General features: G+C 44.1%; 2 protein-coding genes across 3 annotated transcripts in view; both read right to left on the bottom strand.

The window, feature by feature from the left end:
* Window positions 1-26,829, bottom strand: part of nek1 (NIMA-related kinase 1) — a 51,947-nt gene that overhangs the window by 2,551 nt on the left and 22,567 nt on the right. For both annotated transcript variants that reach the window (XM_080430217.1, XM_080430218.1), the window contains 11 exons: window positions 23,665-23,790; window positions 22,629-22,793; window positions 20,659-20,889; window positions 19,955-20,066; window positions 19,349-19,425; window positions 11,172-11,398; window positions 7,912-8,099; window positions 6,967-7,126; window positions 5,946-6,249; window positions 4,278-4,411; window positions 2,995-3,127 (listed from right to left, as the gene is read on the bottom strand). In XM_080430217.1, coding sequence (XP_080286343.1) covers window positions 2,995-3,127; window positions 4,278-4,411; window positions 5,946-6,249; window positions 6,967-7,126; window positions 7,912-8,099; window positions 11,172-11,398; window positions 19,349-19,425; window positions 19,955-20,066; window positions 20,659-20,889; window positions 22,629-22,793; window positions 23,665-23,790 — 1,857 coding nt within the window. The remainder of the gene's footprint in view (window positions 1-2,994; window positions 3,128-4,277; window positions 4,412-5,945; window positions 6,250-6,966; window positions 7,127-7,911; window positions 8,100-11,171; window positions 11,399-19,348; window positions 19,426-19,954; window positions 20,067-20,658; window positions 20,890-22,628; window positions 22,794-23,664; window positions 23,791-26,829) is intronic.
* LOC308086608 (dynein light chain 2, cytoplasmic-like) lies at window positions 17,893-18,305 on the bottom strand (the record flags this gene model as incomplete). The annotated part of the gene is made up of 1 exon (XM_080430221.1): window positions 17,893-18,305. One exon carries the CDS (start codon window positions 18,303-18,305, stop codon window positions 18,036-18,038), a length of 270 nt encoding a protein of 89 aa, XP_080286347.1. The 3' UTR covers window positions 17,893-18,035.

Below are 26,829 nucleotides of genomic sequence, written 5' to 3'. Positions count from 1 at the left end.
TTAAAGTGCGTTACAGACAGACAATGGACAATGCCAGAGGTGTGCCTGGTGTGCCTAAGGACAAACTGACAGACAGACAAACGTTCTGTTAAGTTATAGATAGATCGGTCTTTATTATCCCAAAAAATAAATTGGAGAAGCAACAGCAGCAGCAGCATCAAATACACACAATAAAAGTTGGCTCTTAGCTTGAGGGCAGTAAAATGCCACACTCGGCTGGTAACTACACTCAAAGGAAATCGTCTTATATTCATCTCTCTCCGCTGGGCACCACAGTCAGCTCTGTCTCTCCAACAGGAACATAAAATGAAATTATATTAAACAATAAAATTCTACACTGCAACGCAACACAAATTCCCATTGGGGAAACTTTTCCAATTTTGGTAGCTGAAAAGTCCAGTCTTTTTTCCTCGGACAAAATGGCTTGGGACTTTGATCTAATTTTGTAAAACCGTAACTGACCACAGTGACCAGCTTGCAAACTGAAGTGACAAGCTGAGGTTTCAATGAGGAAAAAAAAGTTAATACGATACTGGATAGCTACTTATTGATTTAAATGGATTAATTTAAAACAAGTGTAACAACATCTCGAGTTCTCGACTCAATCTGCTCTGAGGAAGGCTGAGGCCGAAACGAGTCAAGCATTCTCAATAAATAAGAAAGTATATCTGAGCCAGTCTTGCATCCTTTATTTTGGAGTGCCGCTTTTTCCACTTCGGTGGTATTTGAACCAAGTTAAATTTATAGCTGAACACCCACCATCTAAACAAAAAGGCATCCAGAGGAAGAGCACCTGCTTTTTTTCCAACATCTCAACTCACGTTGGATGAACAAGTCAGACTATGCAGTCACTGATCAGTATCGTCACGCATTACAGGTTTTAAAACATGCAGCTGATGGCTAAATGATGATTATTCATCGTAGCTTTAATCTAATGGGCTGCATCTTAATGTACACCTTTCCTGACCTATTCCTTCCTATAATTATACACCTACTGTACCTACTTATCTACCAGCTACATAAGTGGTTCTCAACCTTTTCAGGCCGCGATTCCCCAACATAATCATATTTGAACTGGGGAGCGCCACCTGACAAGCACTTGGAATTGTAGGAGTTGAGGCATTTACTTTTGTTTGCCTTGGTTCTATAGATAAATCTTGTGAAAGCAACACCTCTCATTGCGAGGCGTTGTGAGCATGTACCGTAGATCAGCTATTTTCATATTATTTGACAATTTGGCCAATGTTTGACCCGTTTTTATAGTATAGTTTGTTGATTACTTTTTGACGCAGTAATGGTCTTATTATTATTTTATATTTTTACAGATACCCTGTAATACACTTATACTGTATGTTGGTTTGTTGACTGCTGAGTGAGAAAACAATGTTGCACATTAAACAAATTATCTGGGGACCCACAGAAACCATGTGGGGACCCCCCTGGGGGTCCTGACCCACCGGTTGAGAACCACTGATCGACTTAAGGTGTAGTCAATCACTTGTTATACATATAGGGGCGGCAGTGGCTCAGGGGTAGAGTGGACTGGAAAACCGCAAGGTTCCCAGTTCGATCCCGGGCTGGGGGGCTCCCCTAGAGTTACAGTACGTTTTAACAGCGGGCGACTCTCGGGCGATCCCGGGCGACATCGTCCAAAAGATAAAGAAAATCCATCTTTCATCGCCCCCCCCGCCCACTTCGCCCTATCGCCAGTAGTCGCCGGCTCTCATAGACATATAATGCACTTCCGGAAAATACTATCCTGATCGCCCGCTGATCGCCCGCTGTTAAAACGCACCGTAAGTGTCGAAGTGTCCTTGAGCAAGACGCTGAACCCCTCATTGCTCCCGATGAGCAGGTTGGTGCCTTGCATGGTTTCCTCCGCCATCGGTGTGTGAATGGGTTAATGGCACAATCACAGTAAAGCGCTTTGGATAAAAGCGCTATATACATGCACCATTTACCATTTATATAAAATACTTTCCAGGACAACGGATTAATTCCAAGACTATAACTGTTTTTAAATGTGCTTAAATAGAATTGACTTCACTTTTCCAGGATGTGTGGGAAGTTGGGAACCCTGAGAACCCTGAGGTAGTTCTTTCTTTTGTTATTTTTAGTATTTTCAGCAACCTCTTGTGGACATATTTGCAGTCAGAGTGACATACATATAGTGACATACACATATACGCAGACTAGGACTGTAACTTTTCCATTCCAAATTTAGTTTGAACCTGGTGAAGAACTACATTTTTTAACTGTGTTTACCACAGTCTGCTAGTCTGTTACGGGCAATCTGTGCACAAGGTCCTCTTTCCCTCAGCAACACCAGGAAGGCAGCCGTCATGTATTGAGTGAACAACCGAGAAACTCAAGGATTTTATTTTATTTGAATTAATTATGGAAACAATACTGTGTGAAAAAAAGTAGCGTAGTGACCTCGGCTATTAAGTGAAATTAATTGCCAAGCTGTGCTGCTGAATGGATAATCTCAGCCCCAAAGCACCTAAGAAGCTGTAGAAGAATAGAAGTGTGTGAACAAGCATGTAGACTTTGAATTTTTGGAAAAGATGTCTGCCCTTAGTGCCCCAACACAGACACACTTCACTACAAAATGTTTGTACTTGCTTTGCACGTCTCAGACAGAGTGCACCTCATCTCTAACCCCATGTACACACCTGCTGCTACGTGGACCTACCGATGCGTTGCCACTCTTCTGCACCTTATGTCTAACCTCACACACCTGCTGCTATGTGTATTTACATATCTTTTTATTTTTCTCTTTGTTCCCCCCCCCCTCCCCTTTTATGTCTTTCCAGGAAAACAACGAAATGATGGAGCTTGCCCAAAAATGAATTTCAACCACTGATTTCCACCTGTAAACCTGTGATATAACAATAAAACTGATAAATAAAACATGTGATACTAACCCTCTTGATACGCCCCGTCTGCCATCACCAGGTGAAGGATGTTAATAATAAAACATGTGATACTAACCCTCTTGATACGCCCCGTCTGCCATCACCAGGTGAAGGATGTTGGGGTACAGGTGCTGGTGCTCAGTACCCAGAATGCTCAGCAGCAGACTGGAGCCCAGGTCGATGTTCTCGTCCTCGTCTTCGTGGATGGCCTTCAGCGCACAACAAGGACGACAACAGTTACCACCCAGTGGTTCTCAAAGTGGAGTCCGGGGACCCCCCTGGGGTCCTTGAGGGGGTTCCAGGGGGTCCCCAGCAAATTTTTTCAATATAGTATAAAAATCAGTTTAACCACTTTAACCCTATATACGGCTATATCGGCTATTGGAAAATACATTACTTGTACCGTATTATATCTGCTATTCTCTAAACATTTTGAACATTTTGAACAATTTGGAATATTACATATATATAATTTGAACACAAATTGTGTATGGGAGTCCCTGGTACAAATTACTTTCTAAATACATACAATTAGGGGTGTGCCGATTTCACGAAACGATACGATACGATATTGGGCACACAACTTCGATACGATTTCGATACGATACGCACTTTTTTATTATGAAAATATATGGGGGAGAAAAAAAGCAAATGCAAACAAATATTTCTATTTTTGCATTATTCAGACATGCAAACTTGTAGCTTTTCAGCTTTCACTAGCCGTTTTGAATCCAAATAGTGACACCTGACCCGAAAAAAAAAGCTGTTTGCATGCCTGATTATTATTATTGTAAAAAAGAAAACGCCAACGTTTCCCCAAAACGATACATATCGTCACGAAAACGTATCGCGATATATCGCGGGACGATATATCGGCACACCCCTACATACAATACATTTGGGGGTCCATGACATGAAAAAGTTTGAGAATCACTGGGTTAACCCATTCAATCCGGGAACACATCTGTGTCAATTTAGATGTCTTTGGGCTATTCAAAAATAGCAGATCTTCAAGCTCATAGCGCGGCACCGAGTGCCGCGCTATGAGCTTGTAGATCTGCTATTTATTTTTTTAAATCGTGAAAATTTTTGTTAATCTTTGAATATATATATATATATATTTTTTGTAACTCAAATCTTTGCTTCTGGGGGGGGGGGTCCGCAGCCAATTACATATAATTTTGGGTGGTCCTTCCTTGACATGAAAAAGTTTGAGCACCACTGATATAACAACATACGTTTTTCAGAAACCAGGATTTAGAAGACATTTGTAGATGCGTTCCCAGACTGAATGGGTTAATGAACAACACACCACATGGCGGTCCAGAGGGAGCTGACATGAACCAGACCAACGCTCACCTTAATCTTGTTGTAGGCCTCGATGAAGTTCTCAAAGCCCATCTGCTGCTCCAGGTTGAAGCGGAGCTCCTCAAGGCGGCTGAAGATGCTGTCGTGATGCTGGACCACTCCGCTCTCCTCCTCTCCGCTGCCGTCTGTGTTTATCATCAACACACAAAACACACACACATTAAAAACACCATTAGAATATGTTATTGCATCCTGCTTACCAGATGTCAGCACTTGAGCAATAATCCATGGACAGCCAGAAGGCCCCGAGGACAATCTGGATGAAAGATTGCCAGGACGCTCATCCACCAGGCATGTGCCTGGTGGATGATCCAGTTAGTACACTCACTGACCATTATCCTCACTGTTAGTACACTCACTGACCATTACACTCACTGTTAGTACACTCACTGACCATTATCCTCACTGTTAGTACACTCACTGACCATTATCCTCACTGTCTGTGAAAACCTTGCATCTCCATATTTATTTTCTCTCTCTCTCTCTCTCTCTCTCTCTCTCTCTCTCTCTCTCTCTCTCTCTCTCTCTCTCTCTACGTAATTTTATATTCATAATTGTGAAAAAAAAACTTAAACAAATCTTCTCTTATGGAGGTCCCTGGCACAAAATCTTTTCAGATCTGGGTCCGCGGCCAAATACTTAACTTTGGGGACCTTGGACATGAAAATATTTGAGATCCATCGCTCCATTACTCGGGGTGTGAACCCTGGTTCTCTGACCTCAGTGGTTTTCAACCCTTTTCATATCAAGGTCCATTATTTATTCAGCATTTGAGCCACGGAACCACCATTTGATGAGATTTAGACTCTCAGACCCAAAACTTAGAATGTTTTGTTATCGTTGGATAAGATTTTGTCCACAATTCCATGCTGCATTTTTTTTTTATATATATTTTTTTGGGGCTTTTTCTGCCTTTATTGATAGGGCATAGCAGTGGCGGCCATTTTCTGGTTCCACTTCAAAATAGTCAATGCATTTTTCCCATGACATTGACATTTCCAAAATTTATATCAATTTATTTAAGCCTAGAATCAAGCCATCCAGGGTCCTGGTGAAAAAATATTTAATTATATGATATACTGTATTTAATAAATACCCTTTGTTTTGCCGTTTTCAAAAACGTTTTTTCACAGAATCAAACGTTTTATGGTCATGATTCACCAGGACCCTGGATGGCTTGATTCTAGGCTAAAAATAATTGATATAAATATTTTTGGAAATGTCAATGGGAAAAATGCATTGACTATTTTGAAGTGGAACCAGAAAATGGCCGCCACTGCTATGCCCTATAGGAAAGTAGGCTGACAGGAAATGGGGAGAGAGATGGGGGGGGGGTGACATGCAGCAAAGGTCGTCGGGATCGGGAGTCGAACCCGCAACACGCTGTCAAGCTGGTATGCGCCCAATTCCATGCTGAATTAATGTTGGTACCAATAGGAGAGATAACAGGCAAACGTTGATCAAAAATAACAATTATTTAATTAAGTAATGCAGATGTTTAACAATAATGTAACTCTTGAGAGTGATTTGGTTTCATTTTACACTCAACTCTCCATTTTACACTCTCAACTCTTCCACCATTTAGCTGGGGACCACCTGGAACCCGCTCAAGGACCACTGGTGGTCCCCGGACCCACTGGTTGAGAACCACTCTCTTACCTGAATGCCATTCCTCGTTGAGCTGGCTGATGTTGCTGCTGTGATGCTCCTCCTCCCCCCCGTCCCCGTTGGTCAGGAGCAGCTCCCCGGCCTCTTCGTCGCCGGGGCTGCCGTTGGAGCCTTCTTCCTCCTCCTCATCCTCTTCTTCATCATCCTCCTCATCGTCCTCATCTTCATCATCATCCACAGCCATCCGGTGTTCATCTTCGTCGTCCTCCTCCTCTTCCTCCGCCCGCTCTGCAGCGGCCCCGCCGGCCCCAGGCCCCAGCTTCACCTCCTGGGTTCCTAAACAGGAATGGAACGTCTGGAAAAAGTATGGAATTTGATTTGAGTTCATTTCCAGGAAAGATATGCAGGACAAATTACATGACAGTACATTTCTGATAGCAAACAAATGTCATGTACTGTATGTGTGCCCCCAGACCCCCAGAGTAGGGACACCAGGGTTCATGTGGTTAACCCATTAAGACCGGGAACGCATCTGTGTCATTTTAAATGTTATTGCACACATTGAAAATGTGTGCAATAACACTAAATGCTGTTTTTAAAAAAAAGAATAGCCTATATTATAGGCTAAATATTTTTATATATATATTTTTTTTTAAACAGCATTTTTAACTCAAATCTTTGCTCCTGGGGGCGGGTCCCTGGAACAAAATATTTTGAGATGGGGGGGTCCGCGGCCAAATATATATAATTTTGGGGGTCCTTGACATGAAAAAGTTTAGTTCCAGGGACCCCCAGAAGCAAAGATTTTAGTTAAAAAGCTGTTTTAAAAAAATATATATATTCAAAGATTTTAAAACTATTTCACGATAGCCAAAGTATAAAATAATGGTTATAGGCTATAGCAAAAAAATCTAAAATGACACAGGATTGAATGAGTTAATAAGCATATACATTTTTATACACAGATGTCAAATATGGTCTGAAAAATCTACCGCAAAATTCTGTAAGTTTGAGTCTGGAAAAAGTATAGAATTTTGAAATGTAAAATGAGTATGAAGGAACCCTGCAGCACCTCGTCCTCGCCGGGGTTCCCGTTGAAGTCTCCTGCGTCGTCCTCCTCGTCCTCCGGGGGGCTCCTGCCGAACACTCCCTCCTCTTCCTCCTCCTCCTCCTCTTGCAGCAGTCGCTCCATGGAGGCCCTGAGCTCCCGCAGGTCCTCATCCTCGTACACCCTGTGTGTGGAGGAACAAGACTAGGGTTAGGATCTGGAACCCGGGGGAGGGGCGAATCGGAAGGAACCGGAATGGGTTCCAATCACATTTGGAACTGTTTCCGGAAGCAGTTTTATCACACTGTCAAGAGACTTCACTGACTATACAATGCTATACAATTAGAATACCCGTGATTCGGCGCTCGGGTGGCACAGTGGTAAAGTCACTGCCCACCACCACAGAGGTTGTTGTAGAGTTCGAATCCACCGTGGTACATCCGGCTTTGTCGAGCGTCTACACGAACACAATTGGCCCGTGTTCGGGGGGAAGGAAGCCAGGCAGGGAGGGTGATATCGGTCATTGCACGTACTCCTACGGCTACACCTGTCAGCGGGGAGCGTTGGGCGGGAGGAGTAAGGCGAAGGCTCTACGTCCTCCTGGTGGGGGCTCCTAGATGCCCTCACCACCTAAGCTGGCTCCTTTCCAAGTCGAGGAGCAGCGGTTCTACTCAGAGTCTCTCACGGATGACTGAATATCTCACCCTATCTCTAAGGGAGAGGCCGGTCACCCGTCTGAGAGAACTCATTTCGGCCGCTTCTTTTTCATTTCAAGGACCACCATAACTCTGAGAGGATCCCAACCCTATACTTAGTCCCTAGTCCCCCCCCCCTCCCCCACTTCCGGTTTGTCTTTACCAGTTGCGTAAATCTGTCCAACTGTAAATCAAGTTAGTCGAAGCATATTATAGTATAGCTCACTGCAGAAATTGGAAAAAAAGATATTTTAGATAATGTAGTTTTCCTTACTCCTCAGTCTCTGATTGGTCGTCATCCTTAGCGGCCTCCTCCAGGTCCTCTACGTCCAGGTTCCCGTCCGGGGGTCCGGCAGCGTGGCGGACCCCCCCGGCCCCGGTCCCCGACCCGGTCCCCGCGGGGTCCTGCTGCTGAGGGCTGAACGGGCGGCTGAGGTCTGGTAGTGAACACGTCCTCAACATCTGACATCACACGGTACACACACACACACACACACACACACACACACACACACACACAGACCCACACACACACGTTCTTATGAAGTAGGGCATTCACGAATAGTGATTTTTAGCATTCGTCTTATTCGACCTATAAGTATTCAAATATTCGATTAAATTATTAAAAAATATATATATATGTTTTTGGCCAATGGCATTGACGACTCGACTCAAGGAATGCGAGTCGACGTCAGGCTCCTCGCCCCACGGCCCACACGTTGACTTTTAGGGGACAGTCCTAGGCACAACCTCACATACAGTATGAAATGATTTGACAACAATCAACCATGAAGGGATTAGGAAAACTACCAACACCAGAGCTCACAGCTGCGTGTCTGCTGTAGAATAATCGACTTTGATGTACAGTGGTCGAATAGTGGTTTGATATTCAAATATTCGATTATTCTGTTAATGCCCTATTATGAAGCGCTGCGACAGTTAATCAAACTAATCAATTTAATCAATTATGAAAAATGAATTCAATGTATCACTACCTGGTGATAGTTACAAGAGTGTATATGTAAGGTTATCATATAAACACAATCATTGTTTGACTGTCTACCATCCCTGTGTTCAAGGGCTTCAGTGGAAAGTCAACTTTTTAGCTGCTCATCAGTTCCGAAAAATAATTCATAGAATAATCGTTCAGAAAATAATCAACAGTTGCCGCCGTATTCTGAAGACACCTGACGAGATGCTGGCCAATTGGTCAAAGACAGAAAATCAATAAAAAAAACAAAGAGCTCTTTTCATTCACATCACACCACAGAGAGATTTAGAAAACCACAGAAAGAAAAATAAAAAAAACTGTCTTAGCCAGCAATAATCCCCCGGCGGTCTCCTGGGGGCCGGGATTGAACGGCGGCCAAAAGCTTGTCCACATCATGGCCACAGTGGTGACCACGCTCAGACGGAACTATTTCAACAAATGTGATTTGTTTTTTCTTTTCTCTTTGTTGTTTTTATTCATGAACCCAGAGGACAAATGGCTGTGGCAGGGAGTGTGTGCGTGCAGGCGGTAAGGGAGAGGCCACAGAGATGCCGGTGGACGGGCCCCCCCGGTATGGTGACACAACAGAGACATGGAAAAATTGCATTAGTAACGCTTGGTCTTCAGGCACAGCCCTGGCTGACAAAACAGACACACGCACGCACACGCACACACACACACACACACAAGGCCACAGGGCTGCACCTTCAGCCCGATTTATATTTACAGAAGTTATGCACCGGTACCGCGCTTCGAAAATAGCCAATCTGCAAGCTGGCTCACAGACTCTATATACTTGTGAGGACATCAGCATTTTAGGAGAGTGCTTTTATGAATGTCACACTTGTGAGCTTGTAGATCTCTTATTTTCACGCAGTGTAAATGTGTAAGTGTAAATCAGGCATAGCTCCAAGTAACCCCAAACCTAACCTCTAAATGTCTAATCTGACTCTAAGAAATATTCTGTTAACCATAAAAACAGCCATTTGGTCTTTATGAGGATCAGGAAAATGGTCGTCAATGTCTATTTCTCAAATCAAATTCTACTATACACTTAGACCTCAAAAGTATAGTAATACAGACACACACACACACACACACACACACACAAGGCTGCACCCTAAGCCCGATTCATACTTACTTGCTAGCGGGTATCGCTCATCGAAAATAGCCGACCTGCAAGCTCACAACGCGCCGCACTGCGACGCGTTGTGAGCTTGCAGATCGGCTATTTTCAGCGCATTAGGACAAGTGGGGGCACGCACCGAACCGTGCGCGCTCTACCGCACAGACACAAGCTCATTCTCTCTCTCTCTCTCTCTCTGTATATAAATAAGGTTGAGCTGAGTGGTGCGCCTCTGCCTCCCTGATGGAGGTTGTGTAAGACACAGAGGGTGATGGATGCTCTCTCTCTCTCTCTCTCTCTCTCTCTCTCTCTCTCTCTCTCTTATCACAGACTCCACTGTTTTGCAGACCATGTGATTAATAGCTCCGTTCCAGGTCCACCTCATTAACTCATTCAATACGGGAACGCATCTGTGTCACTTAAGATTTCTTTGGGCTATCTAAAAATAGCAGATCTACAAGCTTCATGAGCTTGTAGATCTGATTTTTTTGCAAAAAACATTTTTGCAAAAAAAAATTATATATATATATTTTTTAAAGCGAGCATTTGTAACTCAAATCTTTGCTTCTGGGGGGTCCCTGGAACAACATATTTTGAAATGGGGGTCCGCGGCCAAATACATATCATTTTGAGGCAGTGATGAATTTTGATATGAAAAGTTTTGGATTTAGAAGACATTTGTAGAATCCCCTGAAGCAAAGATTTGGGTTAAAATGTTCACTTAAAAAAAAATGAAAAAAAAAATGCAGATCTAATGGCTCATGGCGCGGCACCATGAGCTTGTATATCTGCTATTTTTGAATAGCCAAAGAAATCTAAAAATGACACAGATGCGTTCCTGGTCTTAATGGGTTAAAAAAAAATAGGAAAAAAAAGACTGCCTAAAAATACCTCCAGCCGACCAGTGTAGTTCGCTACGCTCACACAAGGACGCGCTTCGTCTATTCGCAAACCTCCGCGAACCCCCCTTCCCCTCCACTACCTCCGAAACAGCTGGTCACCCATCACCCCCATCACTGGAGTCTGGTCTCTCGGGTCCATTAATGCAGTGTGATATTTGCAGTGATTGCTGACCACGCAGAAAAACGGGACTCAATGCGTGGTCATGTTAGCTCTGAGAACGTGGGACTGCCTGAGGGGAACGTGGGACTGCCTGAGGGGAACGTGGGACCCGGGTTCGATTACCCCACTGTCTTGTCTTGTGTGTCTGTCCTCTCTCTCTCTTTGCCCTTGGGGTTCCTGTCTCTCTACACTGACCTACCTTGTGTGAATTTCTTGCACCATGTTCTCTCGACACGTCTATTTCATTAAATGAACAATGGTGAAAACAGGAATACTACACTGCTGTTAGTGTACAGTACTTTTTCTTGCCTCTCTCCGGGGGCGGGGCGGGGGGGCAGGGGGGCGGGGCGCTCACCTTGGGGTTGTTGGCGTCGAACATGCCGGTGGAGAGGCCGATGAGCAGCGCGTTGTGCTGCTTGGAGCGGAGCGGCGAGACGGAGCGCGAGCGAGACGCCACCGAGGACGAAGACTCCTCCATGGAGGACTGGCCTGACAGCAGGCCCAGGGCGGCGGCACGCCGGTGGGCCGGAGAACACAGCTTCATGAAGAGGGGCTCCGGCGGGTCACAGGCCGGCGGTAAACCTGCAGGAGGGAAAGGAGAGGGAGGGCAGCACATCAAGTGGACTGTCTAAACCAGTGGTTCTCAAAGTGGTCCTTGGGGGGGGGGTGTACCAGGGGGTTTCCCGCTAAATTACTTACAATTAGACACTAAATTAGCGTCACAATCATTTTAACCACTTTGAAAAGGAGTAGTTCACCCAAAAAAAATACTTATTTTCTATCAATTGCACACCCCATGAAGCCTTGAATTCATGTATTTTCTTTTTTTATGTCGCATTCTTAAGCCAATAATTTGATTACCGGCGGAAAGATGCTAATGTATCCGGTAGGAGACTCAAAGTAGACTCTTTGTGTCTCCTACTGGAAGATGCACACGGCAGGGGCGTAGCCACGGGAGGGCATAGGTAGGCCATTAGATTTTTCTAATGGCCTACCTATTAGATTTTTTTTAATATCATATTCAGCCAATTTGATAACAGTGTATACATAGGTATCCGAAATCCGTCACAAACCCGCAATCAAAAACCACTAATGACCGCACATTTTCGTGCGCGCACAGTCCGGGCACACATGCACTCGCGCCACCCGACACTGCCGAGGCCCAGCCTCGGCTAGCGTTCTGGCTACGCCACTGGCACACGGTCATCAAATTATTGGCTTAGGAATGCGACAAAAACAAAAAATAATTCATGAATTTAAGGCTTCATGGGGTTTGCAATCGATAGAAAATAAGTAATTTTTTGGGTGAACTACTCCCTTTAACCATGTGTTTACACTTTGGCTGTTAAAAAATTGCAGATCTACAAGCTCATAGCGTGGCAGGAGTGCCGCGCTATGAGCTTGTAGATCTGCTATTTTTTTTTAAATCGTGAAATTTTGTGCTAATCTTTGAATATATATGTTTTAAAGCGAACATGTTTAACTAAAATCTTTGCTTCTGCGGGTCATTGTCACAAAATATGAGAGGGGGTCCGCAGCCAAATATGTATCATTTTGGGGGTCCTTGACACAAAGGTTTGAGAACCACTTGTCTAAACCCCTTAAAAGCATTATACTTTCTTTACCGGGGTCCCCCAGGGGTCCGTACTAACCATTCAATTATGTAAGTTATTTGCAATTATTTGAGCGACAATTAATCGTCAAGTAAAATGTCATCATCGTGACAGACCTCGTGTAGACAGAAAGGTCTGTCTGTCACCATGATGACATTTTACTTGACGATTAATTGTCGCTCAAATAACTTACATAATTGAATGACTTTATACTTTATATGAATTGTGGAAATAGCCTCATGAAGCCTCAGAGAATCCTTTAGAATAGGTTTTATTGCTATCTCCCCACCTACATTATAGACAGTTTAGAATTCTGTTCTCTAACAACAAAAATATGTTCTTATGGGGGTCCCTGGCACAAAATCCTTTGAAATAGGGGTCCACACACTGCCTAACACATCAATTTGGGGTTCCTTTACATAAATATAGAGAACCACTGCAATAATGTCACTAGGATATCAGGTACACTGCAAACCTATCCTTTTGATACGTAAACATACTTAGAAATTGTGGACAAGTAAACAGCATACATCTAAATAACATACATAATCTAAATACATAACATAATGTGAACAAGTAACAGAGATACATCTGGATAACAGATCTAGCATCTATCTAAACAGGCAGCTATGTACTGATACATAGAAATGAGGAGTGGAAGAGGGTGAGGTAAAGTCTCTGAAGAGATGAGCTTTCAGACTGCGGTGAAAGATGAGAAGTCAGTCTGCATGCACACAATATCCACAGTATTCACTCAAATCACGGCCTTGAGTCAAGGTGCTTATAAATAAGAGTTGTCTTCCTATGCACTACAGAAAGAAAAGCCTATGCAGATATGGGTGAGCCACGGCTACAACCTTGACACCATTAGATGCTGTCTAGCTCCCAGCATTAAGATTCATTACTGGTGAAACGTCTAGTACACCATTGTCTCTCTTTTAGGTCGTAAACCCATCACTGGTATTTATCAGAATGTAGGGATTATTACATGTTTAATTTTTGTAATGATAGTTAATTTACGATCGTAATTTATTTTCATACTTTCTTATTTTATAATGATATGCTGTGCATTTTATTTGGTCTAAATGTTCTATTTTTTAGCTTTCATAACCCACCATCATTGCGAATGAGGATCATTTCCTCGATGGTATAAAGATGAAATAAAGGTTGATGATGACTTGTTGTGCACCTTAAATAACCAAATTTCCAATATCTCCATCTTTGTGTATATGATTCTTTACTTTCCCCCAAGCTAGCGATGGAAGACGGTTATACAACTGAAACCATGTGGATTCCTGTGGCAGGGGGGCATTTTATAACGAGACACATAATCTAATGACAGCATGGCGTCCGTGTAATGATAGCAAGTCAGTAGGGGAGCTCTTCATGAATGAATCGTTAGCTTCAGTGTGGTTTGTCCATCAGTTCTCTGCTGATTTCGAGACCCGTTTCTCCATACAACGGCTACACCCCTGGTTCCTCCAACACAGAGGCACAGAGGCAACAGATGAAGATGATATGACAATATCTGGACTTGAATCACGTCCAGGTACCTAACAACACTAAGTACCCAAATAACACTACCAAAAGAAAAAGGAGGTGGTGTCCCTAGAGGCAAAAACAAAGAAAGAAAAAATCTATTTTTTTACCAAAGGACCAGGGATTTTTTTTGTGTGGAGTGGACCTACACATACAGTATAGACATCTATGCTGACGGCTTAATCATTTAAACCTGGTATTGAAGAACACGGTTCATCATTGTCTCAACGAACAGAAACAAAACCCTGTTCTAGACTTTTGACAATGAGCTCCGTCTCCAACTAGTCAGAGCTGACAATTATTTATATGATCTGTTTTGCCTTTATTTACCCAGGGGTGGTTCGCTGAGAACAAATTCTCTTTTCCAGGAACGACCTGCTAAAGATTTTTTGAAATGCCTTTAAAAAAAATGTTTAGGCACCGGACCACTGGCCAGGTGGTCCAGGCACCTAGGCTCCAATGTAGCCTTACAGAGCGTCGCGGGTTCGATCCCGACAGCCTTTGCGCGTGTCACTCCCCATCTCTCTCTCCCCCTGCATAAAAAGCCTCTCTTTCTTTTCCTGGACAGCGAAACCATAATAATTTAATTAGAAAAAAAATTGGTCACACGGTCACACCTAATGAAACTGAAGACAAAAAATATTTTTGCCTTATATGGCCATGTTTTTTTTTTCTCCTCCAAAAACAAAGTTCAACAAAGCATAAAGCAGCACAGAAAAAGGCAGTGGCCCTTGATCAGGAATGATAGAGCCTCTCTGTCTAAATCAGTCAGTAAATAATGGTCAGTTGGTGTTTATGCGAGTGCATTCCCCTTAGCCGTTCCTGAACAGCAGAATGGCGACCTGGCCCAAGTAGAAGTAGATGAAATGCTTCGTCTCATGAGTGACAATTGCACACCCCATGAAGCCTTGAATTCATGTATTTTCTTTTTTTATGTCGCATTCTTAAGCCAATAATTTGATTACCGGCGGAAAGATGCTAATGTATCCGGTAGGAGACTCAAAGTAGACTCTTTGTGTCTCCTACTGGAGATGCACACGGCAGGGGCGTAGCCACGGGAGGGCATAGGTAGGCCATTAGATTTTTCTAATGGCCTACCTATTAGATTTTTTTTAATATCATATTCAGCCAATTTGATAACAGTGTATACATAGGTATCCGAAATCCGTCACAAACCCGCAATCAAAAACCACTAATGACCGCACATTTTCGTGCGCGCACAGTCCGGGCACACATGCACTCGCGCCACCCGACACTGCCGAGGCCCAGCCTCGGCTAGCGTTCTGGCTACGCCACTGGCACACGGTCATCAAATTATTGGCTTAGGAATGCGACAAAAACAAAAAATAATTCATGAATTTAAGGCTTCATGGGGTTTGCAATCGATAGAAAATAAGTAATTTTTTGGGTGAACTACTCCCTTTAACCATGTGTTTACACTTTGGCTGTTAAAAAATTGCAGATCTACAAGCTCATAGCGTGGCAGGAGTGCCGCGCTATGAGCTTGTAGATCTGCTATTTTTTTTTAAATCGTGAAATTTTGTGCTAATCTTTGAATATATATGTTTTAAAGCGAACATGTTTAACTAAAATCTTTGCTTCTGCGGGTCATTGTCACAAAATATGAGAGGGGGTCCGCAGCCAAATATGTATCATTTTGGGGGTCCTTGACACAAAGGTTTGAGAACCACTTGTCTAAACCCCTTAAAAGCATTATACTTTCTTTACCGGGGTCCCCCAGGGGTCCGTACTAACCATTCAATTATGTAAGTTATTTGCAATTATTTGAGCGACAATTAATCGTCAAGTAAAATGTCATCATCGTGACAGACCTCGTGTAGACAGAAAGGTCTGTCTGTCACCATGATGACATTTTACTTGACGATTAATTGTCGCTCAAATAACTTACATAATTGAATGACTTTATACTTTATATGAATTGTGGAAATAGCCTCATGAAGCCTCAGAGAATCCTTTAGAATAGGTTTTATTGCTATCTCCCCACCTACATTATAGACAGTTTAGAATTCTGTTCTCTAACAACAAAAATATGTTCTTATGGGGGTCCCTGGCACAAAATCCTTTGAAATAGGGGTCCACACACTGCCTAACACATCAATTTGGGGTTCCTTTACATAAATATAGAGAACCACTGCAATAATGTCACTAGGATATCAGGTACACTGCAAACCTATCCTTTTGATACGTAAACATACTTAGAAATTGTGGACAAGTAAACAGCATACATCTAAATAACATACATAATCTAAATACATAACATAATGTGAACAAGTAACAGAGATACATCTGGATAACAGATCTAGCATCTATCTAAACAGGCAGCTATGTACTGATACATAGAAATGAGGAGTGGAAGAGGGTGAGGTAAAGTCTCTGAAGAGATGAGCTTTCAGACTGCGGTGAAAGATGAGAAGTCAGTCTGCATGCACACAATATCCACAGTATTCACTCAAATCACGGCCTTGAGTCAAGGTGCTTATAAATAAGAGTTGTCTTCCTATGCACTACAGAAAGAAAAGCCTATGCAGATATGGGTGAGCCACGGCTACAACCTTGACACCATTAGATGCTGTCTAGCTCCCAGCATTAAGATTCATTACTGGTGAAACGTCTAGTACACCATTGTCTCTCTTTTAGGTCATAAACCCATCACTGGTATTTATCAGAATGTAGGGATTATTACATGTTTAATTTTTGTAATGATAGTTAATTTACGATCGTAATTTATTTTCATACTTTCTTATTTTATAATGATATGCTGTGCATTTTATTTGGTCTAAATGTTCTATTTTTTAGCTTTCATAACCCACCATCATTGCGAATGAGGATCATTTCCTCGATGGTATAAAGATGAAATAAAGGTTGATGATGACTTGTTGTGCACCTTAAATAACCAAATTTCCAATATCTCCATCTTTGTGTATATGATTCTTTACTTTCCCCCAAGCTAGCGATGGAAGACGGTTATACAACTGAAACCATGTGGATTCCTGTGGCAGGGGGGCATTTTATAACGAGACACATAATCTAATGACAGCATGGCGTCCGTGTAATGATAGCAAGTCAGTAGGGGAGCTCTTCATGAATGAATCGTTAGCTTCAGTGTGGTTTGTCCATCAGTTCTCTGCTGATTTCGAGACCCGTTTCTCCATACAACGGCTACACCCCTGGTTCCTCCAACACAGAGGCACAGAGGCAACAGATGAAGATGATATGACAATATCTGGACTTGAATCACGTCCAGGTACCTAACAACACTAAGTACCCAAATAACACTACCAAAAGAAAAAGGAGGTGGTGTCCCTAGAGGCAAAAACAAAGAAAGAAAAAATCTATTTTTTTACCAAAGGACCAGGGATTTTTTTTGTGTGGAGTGGACCTACACATACAGTATAGACATCTATGCTGACGGCTTAATCATTTAAACCTGGTATTGAAGAACACGGTTCATCATTGTCTCAACGAACAGAAACAAAACCCTGTTCTAGACTTTTGACAATGAGCTCCGTCTCCAACTAGTCAGAGCTGACAATTATTTATATGATCTGTTTTGCCTTTATTTACCCAGGGGTGGTTCGCTGAGAACAAATTCTCTTTTCCAGGAACGACCTGCTAAAGATTTTTTGAAATGCCTTTAAAAAAAATGTTTAGGCACCGGACCACTGGCCAGGTGGTCCAGGCACCTAGGCTCCAATGTAGCCTTACAGAGCGTCGCGGGTTCGATCCCGACAGCCTTTGCGCGTGTCACTCCCCATCTCTCTCTCCCCCTGCATAAAAAGCCTCTCTTTCTTTTCCTGGACAGCGAAACCATAATAATTTAATTAGAAAAAAAATTGGTCACACGGTCACACCTAATGAAACTGAAGACAAAAAATATTTTTGCCTTATATGGCCATGTTTTTTTTTTCTCCTCCAAAAACAAAGTTCAACAAAGCAGAAAGCAGCACAGAAAAAGGCAGTGGCCCTTGATCAGGAATGATAGAGCCTCTCTGTCTAAATCAGTCAGTAAATAATGGTCAGTTGGTGTTTATGCGAGTGCATTCCCCTTAGCCGTTCCTGAACAGCAGAATGGCGACCTGGCCCAAGTAGAAGTAGATGAAATGCTTCGTCTCATGAGTGACGTAGCTGCCGAAGCTCCTCCCGACGATGCAATGCCAGACGGGGTTGTACTTCTTATCAAACTCCTTCTTGATGTGCGCGGCCATGTCTTTCTCCATGTTGTACTTCTCCAGGGCCTGCGTGGCACACTCCACTGCATCCTGCTGCATGTCCTCAGACATATCTGCACTTTTGATCACTGCCTTTCTGTCAGACATGGTTGTGATGGTACACAAGCAGGAATTAAACCAACTCTGAGATTCCCTTGCCTTTATATCGTTGGCTACGGTGCGTGTGTCATCCTGGTGATGTCAATACGAGACGGTCATATCCGTATATGGAGTCCCGATATGCCCAAAGTCCGTTAGTTCCATATTTGGAGTACCAAGCATTCAGCAACGTGGTCGGACCTAGTACCACGTAACTACGACTACCTATCCAACGAACCCGTATGATGTGAAAGCCTTTTCTACAATGTCCTTGTAGATTAGATTGCTTGTCTTCTTTTTTTTTTTTTTTTTTTTATCCCTCGATTTTTGTAACCCTTTTTTTCACCCGGTGCCAATTTGCTAAGTGATCCTGGGCACTACACTCCCCCCACCAGCCTAGGGAGGCCAGGGCCGAGCTCATGCCTCCTTCAATGCATGAGAGCCAACTGACCTTCTTGTCACCTGACAGGGGGGAGTTTCCCTGGTTGGACGTAGCGCGTGGAAGGAACACGTTATTCCAACCAGTTCCCTTCCCCTCCATCAGGCGCCCCGGCTGACCAGGGGGAGGCAGTATAGTGACCAGGATTACTACATGTTTTTTGTGAGGGTATTAACTACCCTAGGAGACACGGGGAGAACATGCAAACTCCACACAGAGTAGGCCCTTTCGCCAACCCCACCTAGGGTATGGGCACTGATGACGCGGAGGAGATGACACGCCCCCAGCGTCCCCGGCGGGAATCGAACCCAGGACCCTCTAGCTGTGAGGCGACAGCGCTACCGACTGCGCCACCGTGCCCCTAGATTGCTTGTCTTCTTTAAAGAGACGACTCTTCTTCTCTAAGCGACAACTCCCGCGAAGTGGTTGACACACAAAAGTAATGTGGGTGTGTGACTGCCGTGCCAAAAATAAATCTTTAAAAATGTTTTAAATGCTTCAGCATCACAGACAATATTACTATATCATTGTCCAGGTATCTCACAGGTCACTGTAAACTGGATATGATGTAACTAATCCTTTGTAAACAAAGCCAGTAGTCTGCTAGACTCACCTGAGGTGTCTCTGGCATTCTCTGCTTTTGGCTCTGCCTCCTTGGTCTCTGCTGGTCTCTCGGCGCCCTCTGGTGGCCTAAAAACAATGAATTCCCATTTAGCCCGATGCATTCTCTGCAAGGTCTACGCTGTCAGTACAGTTTACAGTTTACAGTTCAGGCATTTAGCAGACGCTCTTAATCCAGAGCGATTTACAGTAAGCAAGGAGTAAGGGCACAAGATAATACATCATAATATACATAATACATCAAATGCATAAAAAAAGTAATCTAATAATAAAGTAATACAATAAGTAAACCAAGAACCTATCATCAGCCTGTACATTGAAATTATACACACTATAGGATGCCAGGTCAACAATGACCTGGCATCTGTCTACATAACATGCTATCTAAGTTACATTTTAGCCTTTGCATAATCCTGCAAGGTCGTCAAAGCTAGGGCAAGAGCTACGGGCTGAGATGGAGTCTGAAGAGGAGAGTCTTCAGATTACAGCAGAAGCTTGGGAGTGAGTCTGCAGTTCTAATTGCAATGGGGAGTTAGTTCATTAGGCCTTCAGTAAGCCTGCAGTAATAATGCTGGATGGCTGAACAGTCCAGACTCACGCTGGCCGCTGGCTGCGTTGCTCCCAGGCCTGCTGTACCGCGGTGGGGGGTTGATGTGAAGCCAGCTTGGGGCATTCCTCTTCCAGGTCCACCGCCTCCAGGTCTGCTGGTTCTGTTAAGTGTTCAGGTCAGGGGGGTGAATGACAAACATTTATTAATGTTTTACTTTTTTACTTTTTCTCCCAATTTAATTGTTAAATTAACTCTACACACCGCACAGCAGTGATTATCAAACCTTTCTAATTTGACCCACGGTTAGACATTCATTAGGCCACAGACCTCCATTTGATACATTTTCTTTCTCTCTGTCTCTCTGGGACCGCAAATCACTGTAAAATCCAGTGTTAATTCAACTGAGAGTCTACAAACCCTTACGGGTCCATTTGGTTCCAAATGTAGTTGTAAATGTAGATATCTTTTGTTTTTTGTCGCATTCCTAAGCTAATAATTTAATGACCAGCGAACCGACCGTTAGGCAGCGGTTTTGGTAGGAGACACACAGGAGACTCTTTGTGTCTCCTACCGGAACCGCTGCTGGTCATCAAATTATTGTCTTAGGAATGAGACAAAAACTAAAACATATCCATGAATTCAAGTCTCCATGGGGTGACTAATCAATAGGAGAAAAAAGTCATTTTGGGGTGAACTATCCCTTTAATGAATGGGTGGATCTAAGTGCCCATTTGAGTGTATTATATACTAACCCTGGATGTCTGTGAGTCCAGGTGGCATCAGCAGCCGGTTCTCCGCCTCGGGGACAACAGGGTCCTGCCGAACCGAGGCCTCCGTCGTAACCACAACCTCCTCCTGACCCTGAGCCCTGGGGCTCTGAAGCACAGCTGCTTGGTGGGGGGGCTCAGGGGGCTTCGCCGAGTCTCTAGACGGACTCAGTCCTGCAGGCGTCGGCGTCACTGCTGCTGTTTGCTTAGACTTGTCTGTGGGGGAGAACATGTGGGGATATTATCACAGCAGCTGCTTCAACATAACCATAATCGTGTGTGAAAATGGTGCTCTGGTGATCTAAAAAGCCCCTCGTTTCTCCATGAACTGTGTAATGATGAGGTCTATGGACAAACCTGTTTAAAGGTTTATGGACTCATGGACTGATGACAGAGTACCTGCAAGCCCTGCAGGTACACACACATTTACAGTACTGTATACGGACAAGACACACCATACTGACTTCTACTGTTACCACTTGTGCCACAATTGCTGTGATTGTTACCGGGTAGTTGGGTAATGTTTGATCAAAAGGAGAAGGTCCGCACACCGTCTTGATGCTCCCAAAATCATTTAATAATAGAGCCGTCTATTATTAAATTATTTTGGGACCTTCTCTGTGCGGACCTTCTTCTTTTGTTCACACAGTTTATCTGTTTTGATCCAGCGCCCATCAAAATGTTTGGATGTGCGTGCACCTCTTGACCTCTATAGTTAGGGTAATGTTTGGCATGAGATAAGTTTAAGTTTACTGTAGGTACATTGTCAATCACTGACTGCAACTTCTATCTATTCTATCCACAGGAAGAGAGACACTGGACGTGGCACTCGGTCAGACAGACACCAGACTGTATTTGTTTTTAGTTTAGGTTTAAACTAGGTACTATTTTTTTAGGCAGTTGTATGTTCTCTCTGTTTTTGTCATGCTGTTATTGTGGTGTTTTTATGTGCGGGGAGTGACTACGGAAGGAAATGAGCTTCTAGCTAAATCCGGCATGTTTGCATGAGATCATGTTCAGTTGATTGAATTCACGTTCATTGAATGTTCATTAAAGGAGAATTTTGCCCGACGTTTTTCTTACATGTTTTTTTGCTCTAAATGGCATATTTTATTTATTTATTATTTTTTAGTTTTTAGCTGAGATCTGATGTTCATAGTGATAGAACACTATGCAACGTGATTGTCTTGAATGTGCTCCACCGGAAGTCTCGCTTTAGAAAGACTTCCTGTGGGACTCTCACTATGAACATCAGATCTCAGCAAAAAAAAACAATTAAAATACACGATTTGGAGCAAGTCCCATAGGTGTGGGTTTTTAGCTGCGACAGACCCGGGATGGAGTTATGACATTTTTCTACTGTACCACTCATCCTAGGATATCATAACATCATAAATAAGGTAAGAAAAATGTCGGGCAAAATGTAATCCTCCTTTAACACATTGAGTGCCAAAAACGGTCCGGACCGTTTTTCATAATCCAAACGAGGTGTGCCAAAAACGGTTATAACCGTTTTTGAAAAAAAAAAAAAAAAAAAGAAACAAAAAAATCTTCACAGCACCAGGAGATATCATTTTTCGAAGATTTAGACTTTAATCCACTTCCTGGTTAACTTATGACTTCAAAAGCCTGTATCTCGGCTCCTGTGTACCTTTTTTTTACTATGTATTTTTGACTATTTTCGACTATTTTCAACTGGCTGCAACTATGGAACGGATTACCGAATGTTTTTAATGTTTTTCCCCCGATTGTACGAGACCTCTGTGTGTGTAATGAGGGGATCACCGTGAGGACGGTGATCACTGAAAATATTTTGTGACTACTTGAAAAAGGTTCAAAAATGGTTCAAAATCCAGGCACTGACTGTACCCTGTTTTAAAAACACCCTGGCACTCAATGTGTTAATGTGTATTGTCCCGTCTAAATGAACAGATAAAGTAAAGTAAAGAACTGACCCATACAGATGCTGACGTTGTCCAGCGTTGTCTGTGTGAACGGCTGCAGCTCCGCCTCCCCCAACGCTCTCAGCACCTGAGAGTCTGGACTCCGCCAAGCCTTCCTGGGACCCCCTTCGTCCTGAGGGACCCCCATCTGAATGACCTCGCCCACCATCGTGTGCTCTGAGAGGGTACATGTACTGTTCAGTGAGCTTTCAGCTCAGGACACAGATGTGTTACATGTTGTGACTCAGTACATTATGTTGATAGTATCGAATCGTTCTTAAATAAATAGGAAGAATGGACACCTTGTGGATCGGCTATTTTTGCTATTATTCTGAGCTTTTGGAATCTTTGCTCCGACTACCCCATATTACAATGAAAAAAATAAAACTGAACTAAAACTAAGCCTTTTCATGAAATAAAAACTAAACAAAAAAAACTGCTTCATGTATTAAAACCAGGGGTGGAAGAAGTACTCGGATATTTTACTTAAGTAAAAGTAGCAATACCATAATATAAAAATATTCTGTTACAAGTAAAAGGCCTGTGTTCAAAATGTCACTTGAGTAAAAGTACAAAAGTATTGGCATCAAAATATAGTATCAAAAGTGAAAGCACTAAAATGTTTGAAAATAGCCGATCTACAAGCTCACAACGCGCCACGATGCGACGTGTTGTGAGCTTGTAGATCGGCTATTTTCAAATAGCCTCTGTATAAAATAGGACTAAAGTGGTTAATGTATGTTTTATAATATAATAATGTATATCTGCAAAGTAACTAGAAACTTAAGTTTTCAAATAATTGTAGTGGAGTAAAAGTACAATATTTTCCTCTGTGATGTAGTGGAGTAGAAGTAAACGTACTGAAAATTTAAAATACTCCAGTAAATTAAAAATACCTCCAAATTGTAGTACAGAACTTGAGTAAATGTACTTAGTTACTTTACACCACTGATTAAAACTAGCTGAAATTGAACACATGAAGTCAACATTATAATAACCTTTCTCAGCACACAGATGTGATGTTACATGTTGCCATTAGAACACTCACCAGCCGTCCTGACGTAGCTCTCCTCCAGTGTTTGCTGGTTCACAGAGAGGACCAGTGGAGCTCCTGCCTCCCACCTCTTCCTGTCTCCACCAGATGGCGGTCTCTCCTCAGGAGACATCACAGTGCCTGGGGAAGGGGGGATACAATGTATCCAGTTTTCATTAAACAGCCATACTGCTTCTCTTTTAGGTTTCCTCTCGTCAAAGTTTAGTTTTTCCTTTCCTCTGTTGCCAAGCAGGCTACTTGCTCATGGGGGAATTGTGTTGTGTCTCTGTAAACTAAACAGTATGATGGCCTGCTCTAAAGTAGATAACTCTTGTTGTGATTTGGTGCTATATATAGACCGCCGAAGTCTGACGTCATTTACACATCCTTTGTTTGTCTACCTGGTTCGCAGTTTTCCACCCCCGTTCTGAATCCCATAGACGTATTTAATATCGCGTCAAATAAGAACTGTGTTCCAAAAATAAACAAATGACCACGGCGGGTTGACTCTTATGGATATGAAGCATCAACTGACGGTGAGAAAACGCTAATGTTACTTCCGCCGAATTAGTTACATTTTCGCCAGAAACAGACTGTATCAAATATAAGTGACTGACTATCATAAACGATACAGAACCTCCTCCCTGACAATAACGCCGACACGCGGTGTTTATTTTTGGACCACAATTCTTATATGAGACGATTCTAAGATGACCCAATGTTATTGTAATACTTATAATCGGCTGATTGTTTAGAACCGGGCTCAAGAGCCACTGAGAGGCCTAGCTGGTTTGTACGGCCAGCCAGTTGTCCTGGTACTCTGTGTAGGGTCAATATGTTCCTCGAGCGTCGCTGATTACACTGGATTGCCTGATGAGCTATTCCTGATTGGGTCTATGTTGCTCACTCTGGAAGGGTTAGGACTGGGTCTAATGCCGATGATGAGACTAGATCAACCCTGACATACGGCTCGTTTTATAACACTGAGGGTGGCTCCTGACATCACGGCGGTGATGTCAGGTGGTGTCAGGCATTCCCACATATGGAGCTGGCTATGTCTGTCATGCCCAAACCGGGGACTATGATGTCAGATGTCAGTTATCTCCGTATATGGGGTTTCTAGAAGCAGTGTTCTGATGTCAGAGCTAGGTATGTTTTAGGAATCTCCTTTCCTAGCTATTCTATACTGTCAGACTTTGTCTCCATTTATGGGGATAGGCGAGTATGCCCCGAATGTTCGTAACAGCCGCCCCACGGGTTTCCTGTGGAAACACGTAAAATATTTTCAAGAACATTCCTGGCATACGCCGCCCCACGGATTTCCGGTGGAAATACGTAAACATTCCAGGATGTTCCCTAGCATCCGCTTCCTTCTCTTATTCCTCCCCCCCCTTTTTTCCTTTCTCCCTTTTCCCACACCTCCTTTCCTCCTTTCGGTCTGCCATCTCGATCTGCCATCTCGATCTGCCATTTCTGCCGGACTTGGAGGTTTTATAGGTAACACCTCAAGAAATGTTTCCAGAACTGGTCGGCGAGGGTTTGGCTGTATCTCCATCTTCTTCTGCTCATCATTTCTGACTCATCATACAGTACTTGCGGTAGAGATGCGTCCCGCCGCCCCATGAGGAGGATATTTTGTCCCGCCGCCCCATGAGGAGGATATTTTGTCCCGCCGCCCCATGAGGAGGATATTTTGCCGCCCTGTACAGGAACCCGTCGGTGGTATGCATGATCTTGGTGACAGGTTGTGATCCGTCGTTGGTCGTTGGTTGATTGTCACGGCTCTCGACCTGCGGTTGGTTGTCTCTCGACCTGCGGTTGTCTCTAGACCTGCGGGTGCTCATCCTCTCCAGGCCCCTGTCCTTCCTTCGTCCATTCTCGAGATTGTACGTCATGGAGAATGTCCAAATGGGTTTGGTTGCATTGTGAGCATTTCTTGAGTAGGTCGCAATCCCTGGCCTGGTGAGGTCTTCCACATTTCCAGCACCTCCCTGCTTCGATGATCCAGCGCTGTTTCTGATCCTTTGTTAACTGCTTGAACCCAGCACAGTAGTTCAGCGTGTGCTTCTCCTGTGTACAGTATGGACAATATGCTCTGTTATTCCTGCTTTCGTTCCACCTCTGAGCCTGTGCAGGTTTTGGGTTTGTAGTATTCATCATTATGTTTACAGGTCTCTTATACGGCTGGGTAGCTCTCTGTGGACTTCGGATCCTATGTGTCCGAGCAGTGTTGCGTGGACTGCGTACCTCCGGTTGCCGAACGGCCCGTCGGGGGCTAGGGACGCGTGGCGTCCTGTGCCGGTTGCGCTGTGGGCTCTGCTCCTGGTGGGCTCTGCTCCTGGTTCTCGACCGGTGCCTCCTTGCCGAACCCCGATTGGTTGAAGAAGAACTTTGCCTGGAACGGGTCGCCCTACGGAGCTGCCGTTCAGGCCTCGAGTGTCGTCTCTTGCGTGCCGAACTCTGATCGGTCGCTGATGAGCTCTGCCTTGAACGGGTCGCCCTATGGGACCGTCGTTCAGGCCTTGAGCGGCGTCTCCGGCGTGCCGAACCCTGATCGGTCGCGGAGAAACTAGACCTCTGCCTTGAACGGGTCACCCGATGGGACCGCCGTTCAGGCCTCGATGGTCTTACCCTGCGTGCCGAACCCTGATCGGTCGCTGATGAGCTGCGTCTCCGGCGTGCCGAACCCTGATCGGTTGCGGAGGAAAGGTCTTACCCTGCGTGCCGAACCCTGATCGGTCGCTGATGAGCTGCGTCTCCGGCGTGCCGAACCCTGATCGGTTGCAGAGGAAAGGTCTTACCCTGCGTGCCGAACCCTGATCGGTCGCTGATGAGCTGCGTCTCCGGCGTGCCGAACCCTGATCGGTTGCGGAGGAAAGGTCTTACCCTGCGTGCCGAACCCTGCCTGCGGCTCCGGTGGGGGGTTGATGGGTCCCTGTGTGTCGGGACCAGTCCGGAGTCCCTGTGAGGAACCATTGGTTGGCACTGGACTGCTTGCGTCTGTCCCATTCCTCATTCCTCCGGACAGTTCTCGGCTCGCTCGGGACTGCTGTTGAATCCGCTGCTGGAGCGCTCTCTGTGTTCCTTCACGTCGGAGGCCCACCACCAGCTCCTCCATGTAGGCATATACTGCCGTGGTGGGTGCCAGTACCCCCTCCATCGGGTCGCATGCTGCCTGAT

This window comes from Gymnoscopelus braueri (assembly GCF_963280865.1).
Source record: "Gymnoscopelus braueri genome assembly, chromosome: 6".
Classification (NCBI taxonomy): domain Eukaryota; kingdom Metazoa; phylum Chordata; class Actinopteri; order Myctophiformes; family Myctophidae; genus Gymnoscopelus; species Gymnoscopelus braueri.
The sequence above is the reverse complement of the archived record's forward strand: the minus strand, read 5'-3'. Positions and strand labels throughout refer to the sequence as shown.